Consider the following 23,468-nt stretch of genomic DNA (forward strand, 5'->3'; position numbering starts at 1 on the left):
TACTAGTTGTTTGTTCGATTTGTAGAAGAACTCTTTTTGTTTCTGTCTCACCGTTTTCTTCTTTATCCTGAATGCCTCATCAATGGACTAAGAAATAACTTTATCTGTGGTTATCGTTGGGAAAAATCAACATCAAAGAATTGCAATGCACTATGTTTTAAGGAAACTTGGATTGCTGATTGATTTTTTTGATACTCTTGCTATCAGACTTTTGGATTTTTTTCACCTTCTATCATCATCAGGGATATCAGTATTCGGATTCAGTGCATGCTTTGGCTTAGAGATGAGTATTTATTCAACCAGATAAGTTTTTTTTGTCCTTTATTTTGATAAATGATAAATGCAATGGGTTGTTTTGCACTCAGAAAGACTTTATTGACTGTTTTTCATGCATATGCTGTAGTGATCTGTGGATTGACTTTATTTTATATGAACACTTGGGTCATTTTCAGTTTCCCCTCAATGCAAGTTTAAAGTAAATACTACATTACTGTGTACAAACACAAGAGCTTAACTTAGCAAGAACAATACATCAGACATCAACTGTTAACATTTTAAAAAATCGTATAGGCCTACTCAAATATGAAAATAAATATCTTTAAATAAAAACCTACCAGACTTTGTGCTATATTTCTGTCATTGTTATTTTTATTGTTTTAATTTAAAATGTAAATGTTATAAATGTAAAACATTATGTAAATGATTACGGAAGTTAAGATTATGTATGATATTTGTATCATGAAGAATGAATTGACTACTTGCACAACTACTGTTCTACATATGGCTCAGGTGTTTCCAGTATAGTGTACTGTACATACAGAGTTACTCATGAGAACACCGCTTATTACAATTTATTTTAGGGTTGTCCGTTGTTTCAAAAATTCAGTAATGTTCTCTGTGTTCATTTAATGATAAAACATCTTCAATCTTAAACAGCATCACTGACAGTGCTACTAATCTGGATATTTAGAAAATGGCATAAACATACATTATATGTAGCAGCATAACTGTTTATGATAAATATATGATAAATAGTTAAAACATTGTTTATGAAAACGGTGATGTTATGTGCATGCATCTTGACTTTGTAGAAGAATGTGTATGTGTGCGGGTATGTTGTGTTTCTTTACAAAGTGACATTGGCAACTACTGGTATGGCATGCATAATGCAGCATTTTAAGTTGTTTTTGTGTATCCGTGTGAACATGACTTGCTTTGATAATATTGCTCTCCTTATTTAAAACTATTAAAAAAATCCATAAACATAACCTGAGTGTGTCAGATAAGAGTGACAGAAAATGTCCCCTGGACCAGGATTGAAAACCACAAGTGATTACAATATACAGCACACTGAAAACATACATAACTGGAAACTAATAAGCTGAGATCATGTCACAAAGCTCGGTGCAAAGTGTACGTTTTTCATTATTTGTCCCCTTGCAGTCATAATTAATAATGAAAATATGTATAATTATCAAAGTGGGTTATCAAAATTGAATGAGCAATCTACCATCATTGCTGAGGTACTAGGACCCTTCCTGTCAAAGAAAATAAATGATCAACAAGTTACATGCATGTACAAGGATGATGTACAAAGATTGATATGAATCTGAATTATTCTCATCTCCACATACCTGTTGATTTCTTCTTGAAGTAAATTAGTCCAGTAGCTGTGATGATGATTCCCAGCACCAGACCAGAGGCTCCAATAGCAACTTTATTCCTCTCATACACTTGAAGAGACGGATCTGTGGAGTACAGTACTTCAGATGTAATATGTGACCCTGGAGCACAAAACCAGTCTTAAGTCTCTGGGGTATATTTGTAGCAATGGCCAAAAAAACATTGTATGGGCCAAAATTATTTATTTTTCAATATGATTTATGCCAAAAATCATTAGGATATTAAGTAAAGATCGTGTTCCATGAATATATTTTGTTAATTTCCAACTGTAAATATATCAAAACTAAATTTTTGATAAGTAATATGCGTTGTTAAGAATTCTTTGGACAACTTCAGGCAATTTAATCAGTAACGTATTTTTCGGACTATAAGTCGCACCGAAGTATAAGTCGCATCAGCACAAAAATACGTTATGACGAGGAAAAAAACATATATAAGTCGCACTGGACTATTACATTTATTTAGAACCAAGAACCAAGAGAAAACATTGCCATCTACAGCATAGAGCAGCATAGAGCGCCCTCTCGCGGCTGGAGAAGGTAATGTTTTCTCTTAGTTCATTTCTCTTGGTTCATGTCGAAGTAATTTTAATAAATAAGTCGCACCTGACTATAGGTCGCAGGACCAACCAAACTATGAAAAAAAAAGTGTGACTTATAGTCCGGAAAATACGGTATTTAGATTTTTTTGCTCCCTCAGATTCCAGATTTTCACTTTTAAATTTACACTTAAGATTGGTTTTGTGCTCCAGGGTCACATATATCCAAATATGCTTACCGCAAATACAGTTATAATATGACAGTAGCCCCGGTTTCACAGACAAGTCTTAAGTCTAGTCCCAGACTAAAATGTAAGTCTGAGCTGTTTCAACTGAAAGAAACTCGCACTGACTGATCTTAAAATATACCAGTGCCACTGTTTTCTCTCAAGAGGGACACAACTAATGTTTTTTTTTCTAACATATGTTTATAAAACATTACCTAAATGTCCTAATTGAACTATAGCTTAATCCTGGCTTAGTCTAACCCCTGTCTGTGAAACCAGGCCTATGTGTCTCATCTTACCCCAGTCATAGATCATGGGTTTATTGAAGCTATCATGCTCAACCATACAGGAGATCTTCTCTCCAGATGTGGGAGTGTACTCCAGGTCAGAGTGAGTTTGGTAGTACCAATCACCATCAGCCATCTCCATAGTGGATGTCACTTCAGAGGTCACTGGTTTACCATCTCTCAGCCACGAAACTTTGATGTGCGGAGGATAAAATTCATATGCGCTGCACATTAACACAGCTGGATGTCTGCCACCAGCCTGTGTCACTGATCTGAGCTTAACCTTTGGTTTCACTGAATCAAAGAGAGCAACGTTATAAATATGCAGTCCAATGCATTTCTCATATGTATGTGTGCATGTATTGCAGGTTGTGGTTTTTGACATAAGAAATGGCATTTGAACAAAAGCAGATAAATATAAATTATTTTTACTCAAAATAGGTTTATTTAATTCTTAGATGTTAGAGTAGATCACTCATAACATAAAAAAAAAAAAAAAATCAAATTATTGTTACACAGTTAGTATATGCTCATATACATTAGATAGCCATCCAAAATGGCAGTTCTACCGTCCCTGCCACGTCTGTAAAGTGCATTTGCAGCTCTTAACAACTGAGTGGCGCTTTAACCAAGTTATCAAACAAGCGCATCAAAGCACATTTTCACAAATAGACATCAGCTTTGCCTCACCAATGTGTTACATTTGAGGGTTGCAGTCAAGAAAAATGAAAGAAAAAATGCTGTCGTTAAAATATTTAATATATATTAAAATGATAATAAAAGTTTATTACTTATGAAGTTATGTGCGTTTCTTAGAATGAATTCAAGCAGGATAAATGTCAAGCCTATGAGCCTGTGCTTATATTTTCTCTAAGCTACACAGAATTACACCATATTTTAGATTTGACACATTTACTAGGTGTCCAGTATTATTTATATTATATGAATATTATTCTAAAGAAATTGTGGCATCAGAGCATTTAAAGTTGTAGTCTATTTTAGTGAGCCTATATTTTAATTTTTTGGGAAAAAGATATTTGTCTTTACACTGATTAAGAAATTGTGGCGTGTTTTGTAAATTATTTTCTTTATTTTAGTAAAAAATGAGGCACTGTAATTTCGCTCCCATTATTTAGGCCTACCGTATTTTTCGGACTATAAGTCGCACATAAGTATAAGTCGCATCAGTCCAAAAATATGCCACGATGAGGAAAAAACATATATAAGTCGCACTGGAGTATAAGTCGCATTTATTTAGAACCAAAAGAAAACATTACAGTCTACATCCGAGAGAGGGCGCTCTATTCTGCTCAGTGTAGACAACAGGGGCACCGAGCATCATAGAGCACCCTCTAGCGGCTGGAGACGGTAATGTTTTCTCTTTGTTCATGTCTCTTAGTTCATTTCTCTTGATTCGTGTCAAATTAATTTTTTTTATAAATAAGTCGCACCTGACTATAAGACGCAGCACCAGCCAAACTATGAAAAAAAGTGCGACTTATAGTCCGGAAAATACAGTAATTAAAACAAGAAATGAATAAATGAAACCTGCAGGATTTAGCTAAAATCATTGAAACTCTAAAGAATGGACTTATTATTAAAACGTCCTCACATTTAAACTCAAGTTCTCTCATTATAATCAACAAAATACACAGGATGTTAATAAGAGCTTTATTCATTGACAACTTAAGTGATTTTACATGTAGCCTTGTTTACTTGCTTTCATATAATTTAAGTAAAAAAAATAATGATTCAGCCGCTTTTGAATGCAGGTGTGTATCATATTCTGCGACGCACAGCATTTATTCTTATTTGTCTACTTATTATTATTTATTTATTTTAGATAATTGCATGTAAAAAAATTATTTACTTTGTAATGCATATGGCAAAATGTGAATTATTATTCATATTCAAGTGTTTGTGCGAAAACTATTAATGTGCAATCATGACAGGGAGGCGCCATCTTGATCACTTGAATTTTTTCCTGATAATGAAATAACTTAAAATTGTGGTGTCTCACAACATGAGAAATATATCTACAGAAAGCTAGATATATCTACTTTTAAACGAATAAATTAAAAACGAAAGCATTATGTAATCTGTGAAGGTTGCATTTCTCTCTAAAGGTGCATCCACGTGGACAGAGTCAGCACTGTGAATCTTGCAGCTGACAAGAAAAGGTTTGTTTATTAATAAATATTTAAAATGTCTCCTTTTTCACAATTATTAAGCTACTTCTGTCTGTGCTTTGTGGCAAACCTAATGCATGTGCTTGAAGAATATATTGTGGCACGATCATTTTTTTGTATTTTAGCAAAATTTTTAGGATCCATGCAAGAAAAATCTGAACACAGACCTGCGCTTGCTGTGTATCGGTGGTCGGTCTCGGTCGACGTTGTGGACTTTGACTCCGTATTCTTTCAAAGAATCTAAAAGTGGCTCATCCTCTGCCATTTCACCTGGCATGGCTTTCTTTTTTCTTTGCCTTTTTTCTGGGAGGGCAGTTTGAACTTCAAAGTCACAATAATCCTGCTCCTGTAGATTGCTGTTTGCCCACTGTACAAATGTATCTGCTACGTTTTTAACACCTTCAAAATCCCGGCCGAACCTTTTCAAGTTGTCTTCAGTTCCCATTACTTCCTCAACATGTGTTGAGCAGTTAGCAAGTCCATGACACTCGTCATGAAGGTACTTTGACAGTGGTGTAGTTTGAGCAAATAATCGAAGGAAAATCTGCGCTGTGAGTATGGTTTCATATCTGAGTAATGCCTCCATGTAACCTCTGGATTTCACTCTCACAGTCGGCTGCATTGTGTTGTCTTTCTCCATCTTCGCCATGGTGGTAACAAGGTCAATGAAAAGTGCCCCCTCAGGATTTCCAAAATGTCCAAAAACTTTGCGTAGTGCTTGGTCTTTGGAACACCACCGTGTTTCTCCTATTTGAGCAATACATCTGTGTCTCCTGTCCTCACTGACCTCCTCCCACACTTTCATGCGTTTGTAGGACTCGCGTATGAATGTGGCAATGTCATTTAGCAGGGAGAAAAGTGATGCACTTGACACTACAATTCCAGTTGTGTCTGCCAACACAAGGTAAAGAATATGTGCATAACAACAAACATGGACTTGTGCTGTGCCTCTTGTTTGAGAAGTGCAGTAAATCCCTTGTACTGCCCTTGCATGTTTGCAGCCCCATCTGTTGAGTTGCCAATGCATTTCTTGATGTCAATGACAATTTTTTCCAAAACTTTTTTCAGCAAAACAACAAGATTTTCTCCAGTAGAGGACTGACAGTCGATTACTGCAATTAGTTCCTCATTGATGACATTGGTCAAATATCTGAGTATAATTGCACATTGATTCTTCGATGTCAATTCTTGTGTTGTGTCCAATTGTACTGAATACATTCCAGCTTCCTTTACTTCTTCAGCAATGCCTTGTTGGATTAAGAGACTGATAACACTAATGACTTTGTTTACTGTTGTCTTTGACAGCAAAGCCACGAGGGATCCTCTTCCTTTACGTCCACCTTCATGCAGCTTTTTACTTTTTTCAATGCATTCACTGACATGTCCTTGCAGACAGGCATCATATTTGCTCAGCAGCAGTATTAATTCTAAAAAATTTCCATGATCTAAAGTCAAGTCTTCTAAGGAATAAGCACTCTTGTGTTCATCACCACGGTAACTAAGGCCACGCTTACCAATGACCTTGATGACATTAATCACACGTTCCATGACCTGGCGCTTCTTCCTTACTTGATCTCGATGTGCTGATATCTGTTTTTCTGTCAGTAAACTACCTATATCTCCCTTGTTTGCCCTGAGAAAATAGGCCTCTGCACTCTCTCTGTGGATTTTGCTCCCTTCATGCTCACCACTTCCTGCTTATTTTGTCTTTGCTGTGAAGATGTTAGGAATGGCCTGTTTTGGGCTTTGCTGTGGATGGTAGCGGAAGAAATGGTCTAAATCCTTAGGCTGGGGCCGTACAAAATAATTAAAGGCTTTTTCTTGAATGGTACCCTCACTTCCCATTTCCTTCTCTTTATTTTCCCTAAGATCTCTCTCTTTCCCTTCCACCAGGATCATCAGCCTCATACACTAAGTAAAGAGGAGTATATATATATGTGTGTGTGTGTGTACATATGTATGTATGTATAAAGTGTGTTTATTTTTCTTGTACCTGTCTCTTCTTCACCTGTCACTTTTTCTTCTGGCCTCATACAAACAGAACTGTCTCCACCTTGGTACAAAACAACCACCTTATTGTAAATTGTTTGCCCAGAATCTACATGTATTTTAGTTGAAATCAAAGTATTATATTTATGATTTTTTTAAATCTTAAAATTACTTAAATATCCAACATTTAGCAATATATTTCATACAACATGTTAAATTTTTTTTTCTTTCTTATTTTACAGTATTTTGAGTGACGATAGTAATAGGGGCTTACTACCGCTTACATTTGCTAGCAGTTCAATACTAAGTTAATGAAGAAAACAGTACAGTATTTACAGATGAAACTGACCTGCACTTGAAGCCCTGAACAGGTCAGTAATTTTGCAACATTTTGCTGCTTCTTCTTGTATTGCTTTTTTCTTCTTTGTTCTTTCCCTCTCTGCTCCACCTGGCCATTTTCTCTCCATCATCGCGTGCTGCTCGCATTTTCTGTTTAACCGTTTGGCTGAGGCGTAAATTCGAATCGTAGTCTTGCCAGTCAAGACTAAAAGTTTCATGATTTTATTTATTATTATTAATTGTATTGAATGACGAATTTGAAAATGATCTCTGTTAAAGGTAGTAATATATATATAAAAAACGCTGGCTGGCAGCAGGCCAATTTAGTTGCCAGGCCACCGGGAAATCTCAGTCCGGGCCTGGTCCACAGCTGAGCAACATGAAAGGCAGTTTCTGAATGTGATGCACAAAGTCATTTTAAGATGCAATGGAAAAAAAACTAAAAACTGGATAAAAACATACACAAAACTTGTAAGTAGTTAACAACATAGCCTAGATTAGGCCCATACTCTGTTCCTAAGTGTATAATGTAATTTCTTTTTACCCACAGTAACATATTTTAACGGATGAATCGCCTATTTTCATTTGCTGCATGTTTTTATTTTATTTTATTTTTTTGTAAAAAGGTTGTACTTTATTACATTCAGAAATTTTAATGGCTGGTAATAATTAAATGTGTATAATTCTAATGGATAAATATAATTGCAGTATATGATGCTTAGTTAAAAAAAATAAAATATAATAATAATTTAAGGGAAACATAAGGTAAGGTTGGGATCTCTCAGTCTGGAGAAATCCAAACGTTTCCATATTCGTGATGTTGCCCATTTGAAAATAGTCTTTGTAGTTCACGCATGTTTCAGTATCGATGGAAAAAAATCATAATGAGCAAAAATATGCCAAAGTGGACCGCTGTTAGCGCCGAATGGCTCGGTGAACTACTGCTGTTTATTTTGAATATGTGCGTGAGGCACCAGCGCGATCAAACAGCTGAAACAGAAAATACCACATTTTTGTCACACATAAAGCATAATTCAAAGTGTTCAAACAACTGAAACAGTTAATACTAAATTTTTGGTCACACAGTAAAGGCATAATTCGAAAATGCAAACTGTTAGCAGTTTGAAAAACCAAGAATAATAACAGAGTTAATAATAATTATTGCTAAATGCTGGACGGTTTTCTTTTTGCTCTGCATATGGAACCTGAAGATTTTTTTTTATTTATTTTTAAACCAAGAATGAACCCAAATGAAAACATTTAGATTTTAACGCTTGTATGTATATATATATATATATATATATATATATTTATATATATATATATATATAAATATATAGGCCTATTATGAAATGACTGCTTAATAACAATAGCATGCATATGATCCTTTGTGTAAAGTAGACTGTAGCCTAAGACTATCCCACGTTTTGAAATAAACTCACTGTAAAAAATTTATGGTTTTTAGGGATATAACAATATTATATAATAATGTTATTGTTGTTTTACTTCATCATTTCCTCTCTATTAACAAACCAAAATTTTTAAATTACATACAGTTTCCAATCCGTCCCTTTGCGCCACCTGGCGGTAGTTTCGCGAATTATTTTAACACGTGAATGACTTGCAGTTAACACGCGGCGGTAATACCCATTTAGGTTGTCTACCTACTGTAGAAATAACACAAATGTAAAAAAAAAAAAAAAAAGGAATTCCACGAGTGACAGTAAAAGTTTCAGAGGAGTTTTGAGCCACTTACCTACTTTAACAAGGTCAGGTGTGTCCTCGGTTTTAAAAAGAAATTTGCATATAGTAGCAACATTTCTCTCTGATTTCAAAAAGGGGCTATTATTCCATCGCTCTGCAAATCTCATTCCGCTCTCGCTAAACCCCACAAACTTGCTCAAAGTACTGTTGAACTGTGTGAATAGAAATTTATTTAAATAAAAGTTGTCAATATACACCATGTCACTGTAATCAGGAGAGCTGTAGATGCATCTTGACCGTCTTATGTAATAGTCATCAGCTGAAAAAGAGGCAGAACAATCACAGTTTTGTCAGATAAATATGACAACAAGAAAGAAAAAAAAGAAACAAACTTTTATAAGTAATACACAGGGAAAGATGAATCTGTGGAGTACAGTGATATGTCAACTTATGCTGTCCACAAACAGTTTAAGTAATATATTATACAGAATCCATCCTCAGAGGACAATCAAATAAGTCACCCTTCTAAAAAAACATGCAGAAGTATATCATTTGATTCATTTACATCTACTACTACTAATGCAGTTATTGTTGATATTCATTTGTATTACTCTCATCTTACCACTTTTTGCTCCAGTCAATACAGACAGTGTCAAAATGAGATGACAACTCAAGAACTGTAGCAGTGACATTTTCACAAGCACTGAACCCCAGCTGCATGTTGCCAGTGCTTTATGTTCATGTCAGGAGGGTGTTTGAGGCGATTGTCCAACCAGAGTTACTCCAGTTATAAATATCAGATGTTACTAGGTAGTATCCTGTTTTCAATTATAATCACAAACACCATCCAGTTATCAATTTACATACAACTGTGGTGTGGATTGTTTATTTCTATTTTTTTCCTTAAAGAAACTATTGAACTCTGACTGTGTTTTATTCTTTAATTGTATATATAAATATGTAGTATTATTTTATTTATTTATTATTTTAGCTACTTTTATTTATGATTTTAGTTTTGTTCTGTTCTGAATAATAAGTTAAATGTGAAGGATTTGCTGACAACTTCTATTTTATTATTTTTTTTTATTTTTTTTTTATTTTTCTATTTTTTTCTCTCAACTCATTTTTGACTGATATGCATCTATCAGATTTTTTAAACCATGCAGAAAATGTTTAGCTTGAAAATAAACAAATAATAATAATACAAATATATGTAAAAAAATGTACAAATTACTTTAATTGCATTCCTTCACTAGCTTTCACTATAACCTTTATGGGTAGAATGTAAAACATTATCATGAGTTAGTTGTATTAAAATTTGTTAAAGACAAACTAATCGTTATATACAGAAAGCAGAAAATTGTTTTGATGCAAAATAAACTATAGCAACTGGCACACACTTGTGCACTGATCTGATGCTGTGAGGGGGCCCACCTTCACAGGGGGACCTACACAGTTTGCACTGTAAATGTGTGTGGCCGAAATGCAATTTGGACATACCTACTACATCAACCATGTTCACTTACTCACCATTTACGAATCCTTTCCTTATGCGTAAAGCATGCTTTGTATGCACTGCAGAACTCCCCAGACTTTGTAACTAATCTACTAGTCTACTTTTCATCTACAGTTTTAAGAACACTGTGAATTTGGACATTTTACTCTTTTCACATAATATTGTTTGCTATAACAGGCATATTTGGATGCTTCCAATCAATAATTCATCTTCTCTTTTATTAGGCCTCGAGACCAAAGGGCGAGAACTCTATTGTTTTCCTTAGGATTATTTTTAGGGCTCAAGCCTGGAGGGGGAGAGCCCTATTGTTCTCCTTAGGATTATTTGTTATTAGGGCCCAAGCAGCGATGGTGTGAGGACCCTATTGTATCTGCTCTGTTTATTATTATTATTCCGGTTCTTCTTCTTCAAAATGAATCGCATTTTCGCATCAAAAAGTCATGAAACTTTGCACACGCATCAAACCTGGTGAACATTTTCATCTAATATAGGATTCAGAAGAGGGTGTGGCAAAATGGCTCAACAGCGCCACCTATTCTAGCTATGTTTCACGTACATGCACGGAAATTGGCACACACATGTAACACACCAATACCTACAAAAAAGACTCTTGGAGCAAAATTCTAAACCCAACAGGAAGTCTGTTATTTTTAATATTATGAGCAAATTTTGTGTAATTTTTGTCATTTCCATGCGTTGTATTTTAACGAACTCCTCCTAGAGATTTATTGTGACGACTGGGTTAAGGAGGAGCTGGAAACAAGTGTGAGTTAAACAATTTAATGAAAAAATAAAACAAACAAACAAGAGTACAAAACAATACTGGGAAGATGACAATCCAAGATGGTGGGGAGACGGTGAGTAATCCGGATGGTGATGGTGAGTTGGCAGCAGGAGAGGATGGCACAGGAACTGCGGGGAATCGAGCCGAAGGTAAGTGGGGATGCTTGTGAAGGTGCGAAGAGTGGATGAGGTTCCTGGGGAAGACACGGACATCCAATGCAGAACAACACAGAAGCATACGACAGTTACTCGACATGAAATAACGTTCTCACAAACACAAGACGTGAGACAAGCCAATATATAGGGAGTGTGTAATGAGTGACAGCTGCTGCTGATGACAATTAACAGAGACGCCCACAATCTAATCAGTGCAGACGCGAAACACACAGACTTCTCCACAAAGTGCAAAACCCAGAGATCACGGTTTACCAACCGTGACATTTATTCAGATCAACACCAAATTTGGTATGGCTAATCTAGAGGCCTTTGCGATGTTAGATTGTGAAGATCATGAGTTTTTGTCGAAGGGCGTGTCCGTGGAGGCCTGGCGAATTTCGATGATTCGCCATGAAAAATGAAGTTGCTATAACTCAGAAATACAATGTCCAATCTTACCCAAACTTCACATGTTTGATGAGACTCCGAACCTGAACAGATTGACATGCCCATATTCAGTTATAGTCACAGCTCCACCTATTGGCAACAGGAAGTGACATATTTTACACTGTGGCTAACTACTCCTAGAAATTTTATGACATCAATGTCTTTTTTGTGGTCAGTCTAATCTAAAGGCCTGTGCGAAGTTCAGTTGTACTCAGGCATAAAATGTCCGATCTTCCCCAAACTTCACATGTGTGATAAAAGTCCTGGCCTGAACAGATCTGAAGGCCAATATTCCATCGGGTGTGGCAAAATGGCACGATAGCGCCACCTATACACTTTCAACAGAGTGCGCCTCGAGGTATGTTTCATGTACATGTACGAAAATCGGTACACACATGTAACACACCAATACCTTGGTAATCTCTTGGTATGAAATCCGAATCCCAACAGGAAGTCGGTTATTTAGAATTTTCTCTGCAAAATTTGTGTTGTTTTTGCCATTTTCAGGGGTTGTACTTTAACGAACTCCTCCTAGAGATTTATTCAGAACAACACCAAACTTGGTCAGTGTAATCTAAAGCCCTTTGCGATGTTAAATTGCGAAGATCTTGAGGTTTCGTTAAAGGGCGTGTCCATGGTGGCCTGACAAATTTTGATGTTTTGCCATGAAAAAGGAAGTTGCTGTAACTCAGACATACAATGTCCAATCTGCCCCAAACTTCACATGTTAGATAAGACGTCTGCCCTTAACAGATCTACATGCCCATAATCAATTTATAGTCATAGCGCCACCTGCTGGAAACAGGAAGTGACATTTTACGCTGCCACAAACTACTGCCAGTGTATCAGTCTCTGCCCGCCCCTAATGGCCGCATGTTCCAATGTGTGTGCAAATTTTCAAGACTTTTTAAGCATGTTAAGGGCCCTAAAAGCCCCCGAAACCTTGGAAAAAAATTAGAAGAATAAATAATAAATATAGCTGCAAGCAGCGATGGCGGGCTCAAGCCATCAGTGCAACACCACCCCAGTGGCATCAGGTAAACTGTGCCAAGTGGGCACTTGCTTTTACAATAGCCCTCTGGCGGTCAGGTTTTAAGGGATACGGCAGTTAAAGTGTTAATCCGAATCATCTAGACTTTGAAATCACATTCACAGAACAATATATTTAACTTTAGTAACACATTTTTCAGTCTGAGTTAAACCTCTTTTTTTGGCTCATTTTATCAGCAAAGGAAAAAGTGCCTAATAATTCTTCACACCTGAATATAAGGAGTTTTGTTTTTCTCTTCCAGTCTTCATGGTCAACTACATATATATCACACTTGTTGCCTTCTCTAGTGCAGCTCAACCAATTCTCATCCCATTCGTCCATATTTGTGATATCACAAATCCCGGACAATATTTGTTGTAGTCCAAACAATTTGTTCATTATAGTTTTTAAAAAGGGTTTTTTGTTAAATAAATAAATAAATCTCCTTTTGAATTGGACTTTCAGCTTAGTAACTTTGCAGAACTTTTATTACGCTGAAACAGAAACATTACAGTATAACTAAAGTTAAAAAAGTGAAATAATAGCACTCCTTTAATAGGCATTATTAAGCAGTTCATAAATACAGATATAAATGTTTTGTTCTTGAGCTATAAAGTTCAATCATTGTATTTTCATACTTTAAGTATAATTACGTTATTTTCAAACCAGTTATTAAGGAGTTCTCAGTGGTTCATGAGATCATTAAGAAAGTGAAATTAAATGATTAATAAACTATTTTAGTGTGAATATATAAATTGTATTATTTAAACACAGTCAGTGTGTTAATAACTGCTTTATTAACATATATTTCTGCTGTAATTCATGATAAAGTCAGTTTTTTAATAAAATATTTAATAGTTTCCAGCTATCTATTTTTGTGAACATTTGTGAATGTGTGTGTGTGCTGGTTTTCCAATCCCGTTGATAATAGGAGTAAGCAAGTTTAAAACACGTACAGAGTCCATGCAGACGGATGTAGATGCATAACAAATGTATTTCTTTATTACTTGAGCTCCATTAAACATGATCTCAAACTTCTTGTGTCCTCTCCTTGTTCACATGTACACACAAAGCCAGTGTATGGTTTCCTTTTATTGCATATTGAAATAAATATTTCTGAGTTCTGTATCAATCTGTGTTGTGTTTGTTTCTTTTTCTTTTTCTTAGGAAGATAACTGACCCTTTAGTCTCCTTTGTAATATATTTGCTTATAAACCAAGAAAAAGTTATTTATAGCTGTATTTATAAGCTGCTTACTAATGACTATTAATGTTGGGACAAGACTTTATAAAGCATGGACTGACTATTTACTAATGAGTGCAGTTATTATGAAGTGTTACCAATGCATTTACTAATGTTAACAAATTAGACATTATTTTACAATGTTATCAAATCCTTTAATGATTTATAAGTGTATTTATAAATGATTTTATTGACCTATAAGCATTTGTGAAAGTTCTGCTTGGATTACAGCTTAGTCTTGATCTGTGAGCTGAACAGATGTACTGTTACATCCATGTGATTATGTAAATTTAGATAAATATCATGTCACAGGATGTCATAGGTCAATATCAAATGAGTTTTAAATTATTATTTGCTGCATAAAAATGTATTTTTAGGATTTTTATAAATCCTTTAAAGGGAAGTGAGGTTGTTTGAACAACCTCCAAAATGCTGCTGACACTGCGAGGAGCTGGCATCAGAAGAAAAAAATGACTGAACTTTGACTGAAAAAAATGACACACTTGAGTGTGCCTTCTGTGATCATGTGACCTCCTGCTGGTTACAAAGGTGGACTGCAGAGAGCTTGAAGATGTAGCATGTTACACATATTTCCTGTTCAGCAGATCTTTAACCTGCACATTGACCCAGGCCTTATCAGTTGCACTTAGGAGTCATAAAGGAAGGAGGGAAAAGCTCCATATCAAATCTTACAGATGACAGATAAAAAGATGCCTAATCAGTTACCATTGAAGGTGCGGTCACATTTTCCATTGCTCAGCAAAATTTCCCAGGCGAAATCCACACATTTCAATATGAATCTGTAAGATTGAGAGTTTTGCTTGAGGGGGAAAAGGTTCCAGATACAGATTTAATTTGGTCCCATGAAATCGCTGCACTGGTCTTCGAGCTGCTTGGTTTGAAAGTGACTTTTAAATAATTTTGCTCAAAAAAGAAGAAGAAAAAAAAGCACTCAAGCAATGTAAAATGAATGGCTTTATGTATACATTGAATGATTTTTACACTTGTATTACTTTATAAATATCAATGTCTGTACTGTGTCTTTAAGAATTTACACAGAACACATTCTTGATTTAAAGATGCGTACCAAAACAGCAGAATGTAGAAGACCATCTTGAGTGGGTTTTATAATAAAAAGCAGAAATCTGTTGTGCATGTTTACATAAAAACAATCAATTACAATGTAGCACATTGAAAAACACAGTCTGTGTGAACCAGTGGACCTCTGGAATAATAGATGTTATACAACTGATTTTTATATCAAGAGTGCCAATAAATAAAGGGCTGTGGCCTTAAATACATTGTTACTTCTTATCTCTTTTCATTTAACTCAAGAAGATGTGATCTGCACTGTATAAAACTGCCTTGAAAAAAAAGGCTATAAGCCTAATTTGTCAAATGTTAGTTTAATCCGATTTAATTGTGAAGTGGCTAACAGTTGCTTTTACACAATTTATCAGGGGTCAAATGTCATTATGGGGCTTGCTACGCTTAGAAAATGACAACTATAGAAAAAAATAGTATCATACCGAATTCTTTAAATGCAGCAATTTATTGGAAAAGAAAACATATAGAAAAACTAAGTGCTTGATAATGTACTGAACATTTGTGGTATATTTCTGATTGTATTTTTCTCCCAAACTCAAAAGATTTGGGTTTAAGTCCTTTGAAAAATGATGAACTGTTAGTTTAGAGTTGATTAAAAATGTCTGGTAAATTAGGCCACCTTTTGACAGTCATCTCAGTGTTGCCCAAGTTCAAAAGACCACTGAAACATGACCTGTATTGTCCGAACACCTCTCAGATGATTCCTGGATGGGCTAAATGGTCACTGAGTTTATGGATAAAGCAATATTGTAGCTATATATGACAACACAAAACTAAGCTGTGCTTAAGATAACTTCCACAGTACCTGACCATGCTGATATCATCAGAGATACGTCAACAGATCTCATTCACAGAACAATATATATAACTTTAGTAACACATTTTTCAGTCTGAGTGAAACCTCTTTTTTGGCTCATTTTATCAGCAAAGGAAAAAGTGCCTAATAATTCTTCACACCTGAATATAAGGAGTTTTGTTTTTCTCTTCCAGTCTTCATGGTCAACTACATATATATCACACTTGTTGCCTTCTCTAGTGCAGCTCAACCAATTCTCATCCCATTCGTCCATATTTGTGATATCACAATTCCCAGACAATATTTGTTGTAGTCCAAACTATTTGTTCGTTGTAGTTTTTAAAAAGTGATTTTTGTTAAATAAAATTTCACCTTTTGAATTGTACTTTGAGCTTTGTAACTTCGCAGAACTTGTTTATGCTGAAACAGCAACATTACAGACTAATTAAAGTTGAAAAAGTGAAAAGGCATTATTAAGCAGTTCATAAATACAGATATAAATGTTTTGTTCTTGATCTATAAAGTTCAATCATTGTATATTCATACTTTAAGGATCAATTTATCATTTATAAATTATTACATTATTTACAAACCAGTTATTAAGGAGTTCTCAGTGGTTCATGAGATCATTAAGAAAGTGAAATTAAATGGACTAATTTAGTGTAAATATATAAATCTTATTATTTAGACACATTATAATAGTTGGTCAGTTTGTTAAGAACTGCTTTATTGACATATATTCCTGCTGTAATTCATGATAACGTCAGGTTTTTATAAAATATTTAGTAATTGCCAGCTATCTATTTTTGTGACCTCATCTAAAGTGAAGACTATTTATACATTTAAATTCACAAAGGAGATTTAAAGGATCACTGATCTTCCAAACTGAAAAGTTAAACACAACACATAGGGATATAGAACACAGAAATATTTTTTCAAGATGAATAAAATGAACTGTACAGCTGTACACTTGATAAAAAAATATATATATATACCAACACACACACCTGTTGCTCAGGTGCTCCAATTAAACATAGCCACAGCACCACCTAGTAGACAAAACCTTTATCACCCCAAAAATGGCTCCTACTATATATATATATATATATATATATATATATATATATATATATATATATATATATATATATATATATATAAGTGTACAGTTTCCTTTTATTGCATCTTGAAATAAATATTTCTGAGTTCTGTATCGATCTGTGTTGTGTTTGTTTATTTTTATTTATTTATTCTATTGTTTTAGGAAGATTACAGCCTTTAATCTCCTCAAAATAAATGTGCATATAAACCATGAACAATTTAATTATATCTGTATTTTTAAAATGCTTACTAATGACTATTAATTTTGGGAGAATGCTACATAAAGCATGAACTGACTATTTACTAATGCTTAGCTAATGAGTGCAGCTATTATGAAGTGTTACCAATGCATTTACTAATGTTAACAAATGAGACATTATTTTAAAGTGTTACCAAATCCTTAAATAATTTAAAAGTGTTTTGTTATGATTTTATTGACCTATAAGCATTTGTGAAATAGTTCTGCTTGCATCACAGCTTAGTCTTCATCTGTGAGGTGAACAGTTTTACTGTTACACCCATGAGATTATGTAAATTCAGATAAATATCATGTCACAGGGTGTTAGAGGTCAGTATCAAATGAGTTTGAAATTATTATTTGCAGCACAAATAAGTATTTTTAGAAAAAAAAAAAATGTAATCCCTGAAACTGTCAGAAAAGGATAAGGCCTAAGAGATTTCTTAAGCTGTAATGAAAACAGCACAATTAGCAACAACAACAAAAAAATAACAAATCCCCCATCCCCCACTCACACACAGACACACACTCAGTCAGCACACATACTTTCCTCTCACAGAGTGACAGAGTGAGATCAGATGACTGACAGTTTTTAAATTTTCTTTTAATCATACATTGTAAAGTTGTGAAACTATGCATATTTCCTCAGAATCACTTGTTCTCTAAAAGACAAATGGTTTTGAAATGTTTGGTAGCTGAAATGTAAAAATACAAGACAATTAATGTTTCCCTTTTTATTGTTATTTTAAAAAATCACCATGGCAAAACCGTTCAAGCTATCCAAAATCCATTCGCAATATAAGTTCTTAAATGTTTTGTCATCATGTAGACAAAGTTTGGTGTGTATAGTGTACTTCCCCTGTGAGGAGTATGCATTAATCCACAGCTGTATTTTCCCAAAAATACATAATCAAATCAAAATAGCTGACTTCCTGTTGGTCGTAGCTGATGACTGTGAATTAGAAAGTTGTCCGTCTTGATAAGTACAATTAATGTACCAAGTTTGGTGTCTGTAGCTAAAACTAACCCCCCCCACTTTTGACAAAAGGTGGCGCTATAGACTGCCTCCTTCACGCCCTTTTAAAAGCCTTTGCCATTGTCTAGCTATCATTAATACTGATATGTGTCCTGAGTTTCATGTAAATCTGAGCTTGTTTTCGGCCTCAAAATCACCATAACAGAATATTCAAGTTTGACACGTTGCCATGGCAACACTATATTAGATATCAATATACCCACAACAGATTTACATCGGCTGTGTTTTGTCATTATTCTGATGAAGTTTGAAGCAAATCGAGTAAAAATAAGATGCTGAATTTTAGAAAATGACTCACTTCCTGCTGCCAGTTGGTGGCGCTATAATGTTGACTCTTAATAGTCACATATATACAATCAGTATCATACAACAACCAAACTGATGAAGGTTGATGAAACTCAGGCAATGTATGTGGATGTTATTAGGCATTTCCTGTTTCTAAATTTTTGCCCTAATTTCAACGCCTCGCCACGGGCAAACCGTTCGAGATATCAAAAATCCCCTAGCAATTTTTCATCTTCAATGTTTTGAGATCATGTTCACCGTGTTTTGTGGCGAACGGGTGGAAAACTTCAGAGGAGTATTTCAAATTCCAGAGCATGCTTTTTTTAAACAGACCTGAATAGCTGACTTCCTGTTGGGCGGAGTCTATGACATAGAGCACGAAAGTTGTTCGGCTCAGTAAGTTCTATAAGTGTTCTGAGTTTCATATAAATACATGCAAGTGTGTGTGACCTATGGTTCAAGATTTCTGACTGTGTTCTAGTGGGTGCTATAGAGCCCCTGTGCCATGCCCGGGTCCCAGTCTCTGCAGCGTCCTGATGACAGCAGATTCCAACGTGTGTGCCAATTTTCAAGAGTTTTTGAGCATGTTAAGGCCCCCAAAAACCCCCGTTTAGTCGAAAGAGGAAGAAAAAAAAATATATATATAGCTGCAAGCAGCGACAGCGGGCTCAAGCCATCAGTGCGAACGCCACACCGGTGGCATCAGGTAAACTGTGCCCAGAAGGCACATGCATTATCAATAACCCTCTGGCAGTGAGGTTTTAAGGGATACGGCAGTTAAAGGGTTAATCCGAATCATCTAGACTTTAAAATGACATTCACAGAACAATATATATAACATCAGTAACACTTTACAATAAGATTTCATTTATAAACATTAACTATGTTAACATGAACAATATTTATATAGCATTCATTCATATCAGTTAATATTCCAAACTTAATCATTAAAACATTGTTTTATTGTGATTTTTTTCCAAGCACATTTTACCAATTCCAAACCATATCAATCTTAATAAATACCATAATTTTTTATTTAATCATTTATGAGTGATATACAATAGTCCAGGAAAGCTGGAAGAGAAAAACTCCTTATATTCATGTGTGCAGAATTATTAGGCATGTTTTCTTTTACAGATGAAATGCGCTAAAAAAGAGTTTTAACTCAAACTGAAAAGTCGAAAATTATGAAATCCCCATGAGAAATATCAAACACAAATGCAATACAGAAATGGATAAGTTAAGACTTGACCATTGTACAAAAAATGCTGACTGGGTCATGAGGTCAGATGGGGTAGGGTTAGGTTTAGGGGTAGGTTCAGGGTTAGTACCTAGTTATTACATAGTTATTGTAATTACTATAATAAGTACACAGTATGTACATGGGGAACAGGACTGTAAAATAAAGTGCTACCGGCCAGAAAAGAAGAAGAAAAAAAAAACAGGTCGAGAAGAACTGACAAAAAGAATTGCAAAAGAATTAAGAATTAATGTGAAGTGAAGATAAATTTTTTGTTAATTCTGCAAGACAGACTTTTCAGGAAAGGAGATGGATCAAAATGAACTCTTAAATCTTAATGCCAGATTCTGGAAGATATATTTCTCAAAGCGCCGTACAAGAGGAGGTGTTGCTGGTCCTTCAAGAGTCACTCAAAACCTGTTCTGTTCATAATGCCTATATATAAAGTCTTAATATATAGTATTTCACAATACTTCATGGTATTCTAATTAAATCATTTTTTGGAATCTTAAGTCTCTCAGAACCTGACACCGAGTAATTCTGGAGACTCCAGGAAAGTTGCAGTTCTGTAAAATGTTGGCACTGGAGACTAGATGCTCCCTGATAGTTTCACACCTAATTCTTCACTTTAATTCTTAATTCTTTTCCAGTTAATGTGTTATGTAAATTAATTAAATTAACTAGTTTAGGATTTTTTAAATAAATTTTTACAAATTAACTGCTGTATCCCTTAAAACTGGCTGCCTTGACTGCCAGAGGGTTACTGTAAATGCATGTGCCCGCTGGGCACAGTTTACCTGATGCCACCGGGGGTGGCATTCGCACTGATGGCTTGAGCCCGCCATTGCTGCTTGCAGCTATATTTAGGGCTCAAGCCCCAAGGGGCGAAGAGCCCTCTTGTTCCCCTAAGGATTATTATTATTATTATTAGGGCTCAAGTCCAAAGGGCGAGAGCCCTATTGTTTTCCTTAGGATTATTTGTTATTATTATTATTAGGGCTCAAGCCTGGAGGGCGAGAGCCCTATTGTTTTCCTTAGGATAATTTTTTATTTATTTTTTTTCTAACGTTTCGGGGGCTTTTGGGGTTTTAACATGCTCGAAAACTCTTGAAAATTGGCACACACCTTGGAACCTGCGGCCTTTAGGGCCTGGCAGAGACTGAAACACGGGTGTGGCACAGGGGCTCTACAGCGCCCCCTGGAATACTGAGGGCCATATATCATACATACTTGCACGTAGACACATGAAACTTGGTACACATGTAGATCTCATCAAACTAAACAACTTTCGTACTGCATGTCATAGGGTCTGCCCAACAGGTAGTTGGCTATTTAGGGTTTAGTATTCATATTTGTCGTCAAAGTTTTGGGTTCCTTGACATGCTCAAAAACTCTTGAAAATTTGCTCACACCTTGGAATCTGTGGCCTTTAGGAGGCCGAAGAGACTGGGACCCGGGCGTGCCACAGGGGCTCTACAGTGCCCCCTGGAACACAGTCAGAAATGTTGATGTATAGCTCACACATACTTGCATGTAATAATATGAAACTCAGTACACATATAGATCTCATTGTGCCAAACAACTTTCGTATTGCATGTCATAGGCTCCGCCCAACAGCAAGTCAGTTATTTAGAGTTATGTAAAAAGTGCAGGCTCTGGAATTTGATATACTTGTCATAGGTTTTTTACCTGATTGCCACCAAACTTGGTCAACATGATCTCAAGACATTGGGGATGAAAAATTGGCAGGCGATTTTTGATATCTCGAACGGTTTGCTAGTGGCGAGGCGTTGAAATACGCTGCAATACGCTGTTTCAGCCTTTCGTCGTAAGGGACACATCGAAGACTAAGCTGTAATGCAAGCAGAACTTTCACAAATGCTTATAGGTCAATAAAATCATTACAAAACTGACAAACAAAACTTTAAATAATTTATGGATTTGATAACATTGTAAAATAATGTCTAATTTGTTAACATTAGTAAATGCATTGGTAACACTTCATAATAACTGCACTCATTAGTAAATAGTCAGTTCATGCTTTATAAAGTCTTGTCCCAACATTAATAGTCATTAGTAAGCAGCTTATAAATACAGCTATAAATAACTTTTTCTTGGTTTATAAGCACATTTATTACAAAGGAGAGTAAAAGGTCAGTTATCTTCCTAAGAAAAATAAAAATAAACAAATCCAACACCGATTGATACAGAAATCAGAAATATTTATTTCAATATGCAATAAAAGGAAACCGTACACTTGAATTATATGTAGGAGCCATTTTGGGGATGGTAAAGGTTTTGTCCACTGGGTGGTGCTGTGGCTATGTTTAATTAGAGAACCTGAGCAACAAGTGTATGTGTTGGTATTTGGGAAGCACAGTTTTTGAGCGCACGGCGGAAAAGCTCGCAAGGAGGATTCTAGTTGTATGTGGTCATGTTTGAGATCATGTTTAATGGAGCTCAAGTAATAAAGAAATACATTTGTTATGCATCTACATCCGTCTGCATGGACTCTGTACGTGTTTTAAACTTGCTTACTCCTATTATCAACGGCGTTGGAAAGCCAGTACACACAAACACACACACACACATATATATATATATATATATATATATATATATATATATATATGTGAATATATGTGTTGTGTTTAACTTTTTAGTTTGGAAGATCAGTGATCCTTTAAATCTCCTTTGTGAATGCTCTAAATGTATAAATAGTCCTCACTTTAGATGAGCTCACAAAAATAGATAGCTGGAAACTATTAAATGTTTTATAAAAACCTGACTTTATCATGAATTACAGCAGAAATATATGTTAACAAAGCAGTTATTAACACACTGACCAACTATTATCATGTCTAAATAATAAGATTTATATATTTACACTAAAATAGTTTATTAATCATTTAATTTCACTTTCTTAATGATCTCATGAACCACTGAGAACTCCTTAATAACTGGTTTGAAAATAACGTAATTATACTTAAAGTATGAAAATACAATGATTGAACTTTATAGCTCAAGAACAAAACATTTATAGCTGTATTTATGAACTGCTTAATAATGCCTATTAAAGGAGTGCTATTATTTCACTTTTTTAACTTTAGTTATACTGTAATGTTTCTGTTTCAGCGTAATAAAAGTTCTGCAAAGTTACTAAGCTGAAAGTCCAATTCAAAAGGAGATTTATTTATTTATTTAACAAAAATCACTTTTTAAAAACTATAATGAACAAATAGTTTGGACTACAACAAATATTGTCTGGGAATTGTGATATCACAAATATGGACGAATGGGATGAGAATTGGTTGAGCTGCACTAGAGAAGGCAACGATTGTGATATATATGTAGTTGACCATGAAGACTGGAAGAGAAAAACAAAACTCCTTATATTCAGGTGTGAAGAATTATTAAGCATTTTTTCCTTTGCTGATAAAATGAGCCAAAAAAAGAGGTTTAACTCAGACAAAAAAATGTGTTACTAAAGTTATATATATTGTTCAAAGTCCAGATGATTCGGATTAACCCTTTA

At 35.0% G+C, this 23,468-nt stretch overlaps 1 protein-coding gene across 1 annotated transcript; it reads right to left on the bottom strand.

Moving 5' to 3' along the window:
* Positions 1-991: 991 nt before the first annotated feature.
* LOC132139487 (rano class II histocompatibility antigen, A beta chain-like) lies at positions 992-9,706 on the bottom strand. The gene is made up of 5 exons (XM_059547863.1): positions 9,579-9,706; positions 9,009-9,275; positions 2,748-3,029; positions 1,635-1,748; positions 992-1,538 (listed from the first exon to the last, which is right to left on the bottom strand). The coding sequence occupies exons 1-5, from the start codon at positions 9,646-9,648 to the stop codon at positions 1,513-1,515; spliced, it is 759 nt and encodes a 252-aa protein (XP_059403846.1). The 5' UTR covers positions 9,649-9,706; the 3' UTR covers positions 992-1,512.
* Between the last annotated feature and the right edge of the window lie 13,762 nt (positions 9,707-23,468).

Source organism: Carassius carassius, chromosome 1 (genome assembly GCF_963082965.1).
Source record: "Carassius carassius chromosome 1, fCarCar2.1, whole genome shotgun sequence".
In the NCBI taxonomy this organism is placed as follows: Eukaryota; Metazoa; Chordata; class Actinopteri; order Cypriniformes; family Cyprinidae; genus Carassius; species Carassius carassius.

Coding starts and splice junctions, on each gene's coding strand:
- LOC132139487 (XM_059547863.1), bottom strand. CDS start 9,648: ATGTCACTGCTACAGTTCTTGAGTTGTCATCTCATTTTGACACTGTCT. Junction 1,749..2,747: donor ACCCATGATCTATGACTGGG/GTAAGATGAGAC, acceptor TGTACTCCACAG/ATCCGTCTCTTCAAGTGTAT. Junction 1,539..1,634: donor CTTCAAGAAGAAATCAACAG/GTATGTGGAGAT, acceptor TTTCTTTGACAG/GAAGGGTCCTAGTACCTCAG.